The sequence below is a fragment of the Nansenia antarctica genome, assembly GCF_963989245.1.
Source record: "Nansenia antarctica genome assembly, contig: SCAFFOLD_188, whole genome shotgun sequence".
NCBI lineage: Eukaryota > Metazoa > Chordata > Actinopteri > Argentiniformes > Microstomatidae > Nansenia > Nansenia antarctica.
Window position 1 is genome coordinate 62501 of NW_027663321.1, and position 12500 is coordinate 75000.

General features: G+C 47.7%; 1 protein-coding gene across 1 annotated transcript in view; it reads left to right on the plus strand.

The window, feature by feature from the left end:
* The window catches only part of LOC308175144 (C-type natriuretic peptide 2-like), a gene marked incomplete at both ends in the record, with an annotated part of 4160 nt that extends 519 nt beyond the window's left edge, over positions 1-3641 (plus strand). The window contains one exon of the mRNA XM_080550866.1: positions 3330-3641. Within this exon, the coding sequence (XP_080406992.1) occupies positions 3330-3641 (312 nt within the window). The remainder of the gene's footprint in view (positions 1-3329) is intronic.
* Between the last annotated feature and the right edge of the window lie 8859 nt (positions 3642-12500).

Sequence of the window (12500 nt, forward strand, 5' to 3'; positions counted from 1 at the left end):
TCATCATCACCTTCATCACCATCATCATCACCATAATCATCATCATCATCACCATAATCACCTTCATCATCATCATCATCATCATCATCATCACCATAATCACCTTCATCATCATCATCATCATCATCATCACCATAATCACCTTCATCATCATCATCATCACCTTCATCATCACCTTCATCATCATCATCATCATCATCACCATCATCATCACCATAATCACCTTCATCATCATCACCTTCATCACCTTCATCATCATCATCATCACCTTCATCATCATCATCATCATCACCATCATCACCTTCATCATCATCATCACCATCACCATCATCATCATCATCACCTTCATCATCATCATCATCACCATCATCATCATCACCTTCATCATCATCATCATCATCATCACCATAATCATCATCATCACCTTCATCACCTTCATCACCATCATCATCATCACCATAATCATCATCATCATCACCATAATCACCTTCATCATAATCATCATCATCATCACCATAATCACCTTCATCATCATCACCATAATCATCATCATCATCACCTTCATCATCATAATAATAATAATAATAATAATTTATTGAATTTATATAGCGCTTTTCCATGGCTCAAAGACGCTGACAATAATAGGATACACATATATGGGAGACACAAAAACAACAAGTAACAACAACGAGTAACATGGAACACAGAGTCAGCGAATGGGGAGGGGGGGGTGGTGTAGAGTCCGGTGTTGGTGTTGCTGGGAGCCTCGATGGATGTGGCGGCGGCAGAGTGTAGGTGAGACGAGAGAAGGGCAGGGGGAGGTGGGGGCAGGTGGGATGGCCGGGAGTCCAGGGCAAAACGACAGGCGGTGCCGCCGTTGCCGTTGCCAGCCTGGGACCGAACCCGCGCGGCCGGCCAGCCTAGCCGTGCCATGCCAGCGACCAAATCGCGCAGCAGTGAGTGAAGGCTGGGAAGGACCGACACTCACCTGCGGAGATGGCAACCCCCGAACCGGGGAGGGAGCGGTAGCTACCTCCCGGGACGAGGGTAGTAGCACAGCACGGCCAGGCTAGCGATGTCTGAGAGCGGCGCGCAGCGGGTCGGTCGGCAACACAGAGCCGGGGGACAGGAACGGTGAGGTGGTGAGTACTGCAGTCCGGTAGTGAAGGCGGTGAGTACTGCAGTCCGATAGTGAAGGCGGTGAGTACTGCAGTCCGATAGTGAAGGCGGTGAGTATTGCAGTCCGGTGGTGAAGGCGGTGAGAGGCAGGAGATGGCGGGGTGGAAGGCAGCGGAGGTCGGCGGGACAGGATACAAAAAGGATAAGACAGGATACAAGAGGACAGGATACAAAAAGAGACAGGACGGGATACAAAAAGACAGGATACAAAAAGACAGGAGACAGGACCGGGAACAGAAGCGGCAGTCCCAACGCGGACGCCAGCGTGCTCTGAACCCGGAAAGACAACTACGGGAAACGCAACAGGACAAACAGGACGAACACAGATGGGAGGGCTTCCTCCCTCCAAATGACACCAACGTCCACCGTCCACCATCATCATCATCATCATCACCATAGTCACCTTCATCATCATCATCATCATCATCATCATCACCACCATCATCACCATAATCACCTTCATCATCATCATCATCATCACCATCATCATCACCATCATCATCTTCATCATCATCATCATCATCATCATCACCTTCATCATCATCATCATCATCATCATCATCACCTTCATCATCATCATCACCATCACCATCATCACCATCATCACCTTCATCATCATCATCACCTTCATCACCTTCATCATCATCACCATCATCATCACCATAATCACCTTCATCATCATCATCATCATCATCATCACCTTCATCACCTTCATCATCATCATCATCATCACCATCATCATCACCATCATCATCATCATCATCATCATCACCATCATCATCATCATCATCACCACCATCATCACCATCATCACCTTCATCATCATCATCATCATCACCTTCATCACCTTCATCATCATCATCATCATCGTCATCATCATCATCATCACCGTCATCATCATCATCACCATCATCACCATCATCATCATCACCATCATCATCATCATCATCACCATCATCATCATCACCATCATCATCATCATCATCATCATCACCACCATCATCATCATCATCACCACCACCATCATCATCATCATCATCATCATCATCACCACCACCATCATCATCATCATCATCACCATCATCATCATCACCATCATCATCATCATCACATCATCATCATCATCATCATCATCACCATCATCATCACCATCATCATCATCATCATCATCACCACCATCATCATCATCATCACCATCATCATCATCATCATCATCACCATCATCATCATCATCATCACCATCATCACCATCACCTTTATCACCATCATCATCACCATCATCATCATCATCATCATCACCATCATCATCACCTTCATCATCACCATCATCATCCTCATCACCTTCATCATCACCATCATCATCATCATCACCTTCATCATAATAAATAATAATAATAATGCATTTAATTTGTATTGCACTTCTAATTCAAAAAGAATCTCAGAGTGCTAACAACCGTAAAAACATAAGTTAAAACAAAAACAACCTAAAAACATAATAAGTTAAAAACATAGTAAAAAACAAACAAAATAAATCACAAGAATGAACAACATAGTCAAAGGCCTTTTTGAATAAACCTCAACCCTCACCCCAAACTCAACTCTAACCTCGGGAAACAAACACGCAGGTTAAAAGCCATCTGATTAGAAACCTGACTGACCTGACCTCTAACCTCTAACTCTGACTGACCTGACCTCTAACCTCTAACTCTGACTGACCTGACCTCTGACCTCTAACCTCTAACCTCTGACTGACCTGACCTCTAACCTCTAACCTCTGACTGACCTGACCTCTAACCCTGACTGACCTGACCTCTGACCCTGACTGACCTGACCTCTAACCTCTAACCTCTGACCCTGACTGACCTGACCTCTAACCTCTGACTCTAACTGACCTGACTGACATCCACACTCCACCAACAGTCCCGCAGCCCCCTCTGCAGGCCAGACGCGGCACAACCCTAGCCCCAAACTCAACCCTAGCCCCAAACTCAACCATAGCCCCAAACTCAACCCCAAACTCAACCCTAGACCTTTATATAGCCTCACCTCTCTCCCTAAACCATGAGTAGATTGGAGGCAATGTGTTTTATATGCTGCTGCTAACCCTAACTCATCAAAACAACCCCCCCCCCCCCCCCTCTGCCCCCCAGGTGTTGGAGGGTCTGTTCGGGGCGCAGCTGAGCTCTCTGATCCTGGCCCAGCCTGAGGTCACCGAGGGGTCAGCCGACAGCCCCTCCCCCTCCTCCTCCTCCCAGGCTGCCCGCGGATTGACGGCCCCACGCCAGGGGGCGTGGCCTGTTGGCCGGGGCGGGGCGGGCCGCGGCGCCGTGGTCCCCAGGTTCTTCCTGGACTTCCTGCAGAGCCAGAGGAAGTTCCGCGGGCGGAGCAGGAAGTCGGCCGCCAGAGGCTGCTTTGGGATGAAGGTGGACCGCATCGGCACTGTCAGCGGCCTGGGCTGCTGATTGGACCACGGCCCTGGGCCTCGCGTGCTGATTGGACCACGGCCCTGGGCCTCGCGTGCTGATTGGCTGCCAGAGGCAGAGAGGCTGCTGGGAGATCAGAGACAGATATACAGACTCTTCCCGCCCCACCCCACCCTGTGAAAGGCTTCATGTGAACAGAAACAAACAAAAAACACCTGGCTCTGGAGCCAGCAGAACTGTGTGTGTGTGTGTGTTGACCTGACAGACATCCTGTTGTTGTTGTTGTTGTCTAACCTGACAGATATCCTGTTGTTGTTGTTGTTGTTGTCTGACCTGACAGATATCCTGTTGTTGTTGTTGTTGTTGTTGTTGTTGTTGTCTGACCTGACAGATATCCTGTTGTGTAAACCTGTATGTGAGAACATGTATAAAACATGTATAAACCCCCCCCCCTCCCCCCAACACTTTAACATGAGCTACAACCTGCGTGTGTGATCTGTGTGTGTTGACATGTTATTTATGGAGGACAGAGTTGTGTTTATTAGTGTGCTTGCAGGATGCAAGGCACACTATATGTTATTGTACATATATATTCATGAATTATCTTTTTACAAAACATTATCAACAACCTGAAATTCATTAAGAAAAATAAGTGCAAGTTCTACAATACTAACAGATCAGATCAGTGTCTCTACAGAGGCACAACACATTTAGTCACGGGCATCTGGAACTGAACAATATAGTATTTTACTTTATGATCAAAACAACTTGTCAAGATCTAGATCTAATTATTTTAAATGTACATTCATGTCCACGTTTGTGTAGTAATCCTGACCACCTGAACTGACACACCATATAAACTAAACTGACACACACACCCAGGGCTGGACTTAGGGGGGTGGGGGCCCCTGGGCTTGAGTCATTGTTCGGGCCCCTACCTACAATACAAATTAAGCTACAACTACACCAACCAGAACCTATGACCAGAAACACACGTATCCCAATGGAGTATGTTATTGGCATAAAGCACATGAAGAAAAAGCAAGTGTTAGGCCTGAACCAAGCGGTCAAATGTGGCAGAACCCCAGAACAGACGGACACAGAGACAAGGGTGACAATAATAAAACAATTATTTAATAAAGACAGACAAAATAACAAACCTACACTAACAGGGCCTACGTGGGGGGAGTGTGTGGGTGCCTGAGACGAAATGTAAGTGAGGTGTGTATTGGACAGCTACAGTATGTGTCTGGGCGCGAGTGTCTAGCGTGCAAAAACTAATGTGGTGTAGATATGTAAATGCGGAGGCTGTTGTTCAATGTGCGTGTACTGACCAGTCCAGAACTACGAGGGGGTAATCCAGGGAGAGGGGTCCGGGAGGACTAGCAAGGGGGTGAAGTCCGTCCGTGATGAAAGGGGGAGAATCCAGAGGGTGGCATGTTGAGTGAGAACGGAGGGAGGTTGGGAAGGCTGTCCGGAGATGATGGGATGGAATGGTGGAGGAGCGGGGAGTGACACTGGGATGGCAGGGGAGGAAGGTTCCTTGGATGGTGAGAGAGAAAAACAAACACAGGTAAAAATAATAAAACGGATGAGAACATATATATATATATATATATATATATATATATATATATATATATATATATAAGGATATAGCCACAACAGCAAGGCCGTTCTGTGAGGACAACACACGTTCTGTTCCTAATATATGTGAATGACATGTCATCAGCATGTAATTGCAATTTGTTCCTGTTCGCGGATGACTCGGCTCTGCTGGTCTCTGACAGGGACATATTGCAGGTGGAAAAAGCGCTAAGCACTGAACTGAGTAGAATCTGCATCTGGCTAGCTGACAATAAACTATCAATACACCTAGGTAAAACTGAAACCATCCTATACGGATCCCCATCTAAACTCAGAAAGGCTGAACATTTTAAAATAAAAGTGGGTAACATTAATATCACAAGAAAAGAGGATATTACATACCTGGGCTCCATCTTAGAGGCAAATCTTTCCGGAGATAAAATGGCAGCAAAAGTAATCAAAAAAGTGAACCATAAAACTAGATTCTTGTACAGGATATCCTCACTTGTCAGTAAAAACACACTGAGGACCCTATCAGGAGCTCTCATTCAATGTCACTTCGACTATGCCGTAACATCATGGTACTATAGAACCACAAAGGCCCATAAAACAAGACTCCAGACAGCCCAAAATAAACTGGTTAGGCTTCTGCTAGGCCTCAACCCTAGGACACATCTAACCGCTGCTCATTTTTTGAGCCTTGATTGGCTACGAGTAGTTGACAGAGTGCAGCAGCTTGCACTGGGCCTAGTCTTCAAGATACGCTACACCACAAAGACACCCAAGTACCTGTCAACATACTTCCAAAAAGTGAACAACGTCCACACTTACAACACCAGAGGAAGCTCCACGAACCACGTTCAACCGCGTTGCACCACAAACAAGGGTTTAAACTCGTTTACAAACTATGCAGTAAAGATGTGGAACGCCCTTCCTATAATCTTAAAGGAGTGTAAAACACTGCCCACCTTCAAAACCACTCTCAAAAAACATTTACAGGAGGCTGCAATCCGTAACTGGACCCTCTAAAACAAAAATCAGATTAAAAGACCTGAACTACCCACTGTACATACTTTGTGTTTTGTCCCCCGCCCCCACCTGTGGTGTATGTCCCCACCTGTCCTACCCGCTGTACATACCTTATGTTTTGTTGTATTGTTCTTCCCATGATGGATGTATGTTTATCTTGTAGATAGTAATAGTTATTTGTCTGTATTATCTTGTAGATAGTACTAGTTTTTCTGTCTGTCTTACATGTAACGATGAATTGAGAATCAAGGACCCCAATTGAAATAAGCCAGTGGCTTTCTTGGGTTTTTATCCTGTTAGTTGACCTTGTATGTAATATGTACTTTCATGTACCTACTTCTGCAAATCTTCTAATAAAGTTTTCAATCAATCAATCAAACAGAAAAACTTAGGAGTAGGCTATACTTGAATAGCCACTCCAACTCAATAATAGCAAGTGGTCCCTCAGCAGAGAGAGAAAGAAAGAGAGATGTTAGGCCTAATCAATACTATACTAGCCCACTGTCTTGGCAAACTCAACAAGAAACCAAATACAGTACCATTCCTTCACAAACAAGGAAAAAGAGCCCAATTTCTCCTCCCTAGAGAAACTCAGCCATCCCAACATGGGTTTGGCTCCCATTCCCCCCAGAGGAGAAACATGAGATGACAGTCATGGCCTGCACAGCTGAAATCAATTCACAAATCACCCAGCAGCTCACCTGAACAATCACCACTCCCTTTAGTCTGCAGTCCCACAGTGGAGGATTCAGTTCAACAAACACACTGTGGTAGGAACATGTGCCTATTGCAGTGCTGTGCTCAACCAACTGTTTGCAGAGACCAGAGTGGCTGACGGTGAGATGACTTGGATGTGTGTTGTTGTTTGTTTGATATCTTGGATTTGTTTGATAGCCAATTGGTTGCTGTTGGGTGTTTGATATCAACTTCAGTTCATGGTGAAGTTAAAGGGGCGGTGCATAATTTTGGATTGTTTTATTGCATTGTAAATGTATAATGTTTTATTGCATTGTAAATTCTTTCATATAGTTTCTTAGCCGCTATATTTTGTGTTTATACCTTTTCAAGGTTTTTCACCTACTACTACTACTACTACTACTACTACTACTACTACTACTTGTAATTCTGATGAAAAAGAGACAACATTAAGTCCAAAATAAAAGGAGAAAGATAATTGCTGTCTGGTCATTGGATGCAAAAAGAGTGGAGTCCCAGTGAAACTCTGGTCAAACGGTCAAAGCCCTTTCAAGCACAGAAAACCAACACATAACTTGACACCCACTGTGTGTGTGTGTGTGTGTGTGTGTGTGTGTGTGTGTGTGTGTGTGTGTGTGTGTGTGTGTGTGTGTGAATGAGTGACACAAAATCAATACAGCAACAGTCCAAATTACATCCATAAAATAAGAGATAGATGCTTACCATTTAGAAGTTATGCCTTCTGGATTTCTTTGCAACAAAGTCCTTGATCAGGTCAGTAAAATCCACTTTCCGAAGCAGGTCACTCTCAAGCGACATCAGAGTCAGATGATTGACCCTGTGCTGTGCCATTGTGGATCTCAGTCTATTCTTCACCAGTCCCAGCTTGGAGAAAGTGCGCTCACCACTTGCATTAGTGACAGGTAATGGCAGGTAAAGCCTCAAAGCAATATCCACATTTGGAAAGATGGCCTGCAGAGTTCTTTTCCTCAGGGACTGTAAAAGCTCTCTTGCAGAAGATGTATCATCGCTGCTGATGAACTCTTTGAATTGGACAACCTCTTCCACAAAGTCTAACTCCAGGTCAGTTGAGTGTCTCCTCTGGAGATCAGCTGCTCTCTTGCGCAGCTCTTGTGCAGAGAGGGTAGGGATATTGTTCAGGAGGCCAAAAGTGTTGTTGTTTTTTTTGTGATCAAATGTTTCTTTATTTTCTTTTAAAACAAACAAACATAATGACAAAACAAGACAGCAAGGCCACATCCTGCAATCAACGCCCCCAACAGCCCATACAACCACACCACAACACACAAATTACAATATAGCTATCTAGGTACTACTGGTGGAGGACCATCGACTTCCTTACTCGTGTCGGCCGGGCAGGCATCGTGTTGAACCCGGACAAGTTCCAGTTTGCGGAGAGGGACGTCGAGTTCGCTGGCTTCAGGGTGTCGGACACTACTATCGAGCCACTCCCCAAGTACTTGGACGCTATCCGAGACTTCCCCACCCCGGACTCCACGACGGATGTCAGGAGCTGGTTCGGCCTTGTCAACCAGGTGTCGAACTATGCCCAGCTGCGCGACACGATGGCTCCATTCAAGCCATTCCTCAGCCCACGCTGTAAATTCTCATGGTCACCCGAACTGGAGGAAGCCTTCCAAACGTCCAAAAGTGCTATTGTCGGGGCTATCCGTGAGGGCGTGGAGATCTACGACATGCAGAAGCGCACCTGCCTCCGCCCTGACTGGTCCAAGCGCGGTATTGGTTACTTCCTGCTCCAACAACATTGTAGCTGCGCCTCGGGCATACCAGACTGCTGCCCGGGAGGATGGAGGATCACCCTCGCTGGTTCACGCTGCCTGTCCCCGGCCGAACAGCGCTATGCGGCCATCGAAGGAGAGGCCCTAGCCGTGGCCTGGGGTCTGGAGCAAGCACGGTACTTCACGCAGGGGAGCGACAACCTCGTCGTAGTTACAGACCATAAGCCCCTGGTGAAGATCTTTGGCGACCGTACGCTAGATGAGATAACGAACTCACGCCTGTTTAGACTCAAGCAGCGTACCCTCCCATGGCGCTTCGACATTGTGCACCTGCCTGGAAAGAGCAACTATGCCGCTGACGCAACCTCAAGACATCCGTCTCCATCAGGCTCAGCGAACGGCCTCTCACTGGGATTGCCGGGCGTGCCTGACGCCGTGGAGTCAGCACTTATGGCTTCCATCCGCGCCGATGCACAAGAGCTCGGAGCCGTCTCTTGGACCGTCCTTGCACGAGAAACAGCAAGTGATGCATGCCTCAGCCACCTTCTGCACCTGATCGAACATGGGGACAGGGTTGATATGAACGACCCCGCCCTGGCGAGTCTATCACCAGTCTGTGAGTCCATTTACGCACAGGACGGCGTCCTGCTATATCATGACCGCGTCGTGGTCCCTCCATCCCTCCGCGACAGCGTCCTTCGACACCTCCATGCCGCCCACCAAGGGATCTCGGCGATGGGGCAACAGGCCCGTGCCATAGTCTACTGGCCAGGGATGTCAGAGGACATCCGAGCCGCCAGGTACGGATGTGCGGACTGTAACCGGAACGCTCCGTCACAAGCAGCCACGCCCCCCCTGCCATCCTCGCCACCGTCCACCCCATTCGAGGCGGTGTTTGCTGACTTCTTTGACTATGGAGGTCGTCACTTCCTAGTTATCGGAGATCGACTATCGGGCTGGGTGGAGGTCCTATGCTCCACAGCAGGCACTGATATGGGAGGCTCAGCTGGGCTGGTTCGCCACCTCCGTGCGTTCTTTGGCTCCTTTGGCGTGCCGGAGGAACTTTCGAGCGACGGTGGTCCGGAGTTCACAGCAGGCCAGACACAGGACTTCCTCCGTTTGTGGGGCGTCAAACACCGTGTGTCCTCTGTTGCTTTCCCACAGTCAAACGGAAGAGCGGAAGTTGCAGTGAAGTCTGCGAAGCGCCTCCTGATGTCCAACACTGGCCCGACTGGCAGTCTCGATCATGACCGCTTTCTGCGTGCCATGATACAGTTACGCAACACGCCTGACCCCGACTGCAACCTCTCACCGGCGCAGATTATCTTCGGTCACCCCCTTCGAAGTTCGCTTTCCTTCGTCAACAGGCTTGAGAAGTTCTCGAACCCACATATCCGACCGCTCTGGCGCCAAGCATGGGCGGCAAAGGAGGATGCCCTTCGGACCCGGATGTCCCGTACCACTTGAGTCCCTGCAGGCTCACTCGAAGCCACTCCGCCCATTGGCACTTGGTGAGAGGGTGTTCCTCCAGAACCAGCAGGGCCCTAGCCCTAACAAGTGGGACAGGTCAGGGGTGGTGGTGGAGTCACGTGATCACGATCAGTATCGGGTTAAGGTTGATGGGTCTGGACGCCTGACTTTACGCAACCGGCGGTTCCTCCGTGGCTACACCCCCTATGCTCCTCAGCAGCCAGCTGCTATGTCCCCTCCACCTGCGCCCTGGGTACACCGCTCCCTACCTGTCCAACCGTGCCCGGTGGTGCCCCAGGGGATCGTCCAGCAGCTGGCGGATGGACCCTGTGGCGCGGCCCTGGGTTCCTCCTTGCCGGCGTCTGCTGGTGAGGCGGCCCCTGGCCTCGGGTCCCAGGGCGACCCTGTACACACTGATGCCACCCCGAAAGCTTCGCTTCTAGTGTCGCAGTCGCCACTGTCGCTGCCCCGTCCTACGCGGCCTAGCCGTACAAGGGAGCCACCCAAGCACTACGAGCCCGAAACAGGCCGTTGGACGCGGGACTGAGTCCGGTTACCTATTTCAGTTTATAGCTTTCCGGACTGGGGGGGATGAAGGGTATACCGCCTGTCCACTAGGTGGCAGTATCTCGTTTGCTATGCTGTCCGGCTCAGTCAGGAGTCGGCCATGTTATTATTTGTTTAGTGTCAGACGTTCATGTTACGGTGGCCGTCTATTGAGTTCCCCACCTAGTTCCTGTAAGTTGGTTATTCGAATGTTTCTGGTTAAGTTATATATATTACATTTACCCTGCTTATACTTTATCTCAATTCATGCTTCTATTGTTTGTATATTTGCAGGGCGTTTTCATCTTTGTCATTAAACACTTCATTGACATTGAGGAGCGTATTTCTTCATTAGGGACATACATTACAAGTCGGGACCCAAAACGAAAAAGAAAGTAAATCAAATAACCCCCACCCACCCACCCCAGGGACCAGAGGACAAGTCAGTTACAATTGTGATAACCTACACTCAACTCAAAAGATTTTTAAGATCGACAGCTGTGGATATCCACAAATTAATATTTGCCTCTTTAGCACCATGCATACGGGCTGTAGAGAGTTCCAAATAAACAACATCCAAAAAACTTAAACCCCATTGTTTAAATGAAAGTGAATGTGGAGGCTTCCAACGCGTGGCAACCATTTTCTTTGCTGCCGTCAGACCAGCAAACAGAATGCGTTTTTTAGTTTGAGGGAGGGGTAACAGGGAAATATCATTGAGGATCAATACAGAAGGAGAAGGGGGTATAGTCACAGAGAGCAGAGCAGAAAGTTTAGAAGCGACCATTACCCAAAACTCTGTAACCTCTGGACACTCCCAAATCATATGAATAAATGTGCCCACAACCCCCAGAGGACACAGAGTACAATTGGGGTCATTTATGATTTTCATAGTACACATCTTCCGAGGAGTCATATAAGTCCTATGAATACAATTATAATGAATTTGTTGGTGATCAGGATTCCTTGATGTTTGTAGGACATCTGACCACACTTTATCCCAGTCAAATTCTAGGTCTAAGTCCGGAATGTCCACCTTCCATACCGATCCAACTGCCAATGGCAGGTATGTTTTCTGCAGGAAGTACCCATATAATGTGGAAACTAAGCCCCTCGTACTACCCACCCTGTCCAGAACAACAAGCACCGGGTGCCTGTGAAGTGGCTCCTTCCATGGGACCCCATAGGTTTTCATGGCAGCCCTTAGTTGTAAATAAAAGAAAAAGGAGGAGCGTGGTAAATTAAACTGAATTCGTAACTCTTCAAAAGAGTGAAGACCTTTATCCCCAATAACATCGCCCAATGAATGAATACCCCTGTCAGCCCATTGTTGGAATCTAATCGGACGCCCCCCAATCAAGAGTGCATCATTATTAAATATTGGTGAGCAGGGGTTCCATCCAGAGGGCAGTTTGCATGTTTTCGTCATTGCTCGCCAGACACTGATTAATTGAGAAACAATTGGGCCAAACCGTCGCCTACACTGAGCAGGTGGAGTGTTGGAAAACAGCACCTCCTTCAGAGTGAGAGGGAATGTCAATCCCTCTTCCAAAGCACGCCAAGAAACCTCAGCCATGGGATTAAACCAAGTTACCAGAGGACGCAGTGTGAAAGCCCAGCCAAGTATAGTGGATAGTGTACATAGCCTTTATTTATGTAAACCAGCTCCTTTCCCTTCTTGTTTTTAGTATTTTTTTTCCTACCACCAGGGGAGCCCCTCCTCCCAAATTTCGTTGTATGGTACCTGTACTATATCAATGACAATAAAGACCATTCATTCATTCATTCACTCATTAGGCAACAGACACAT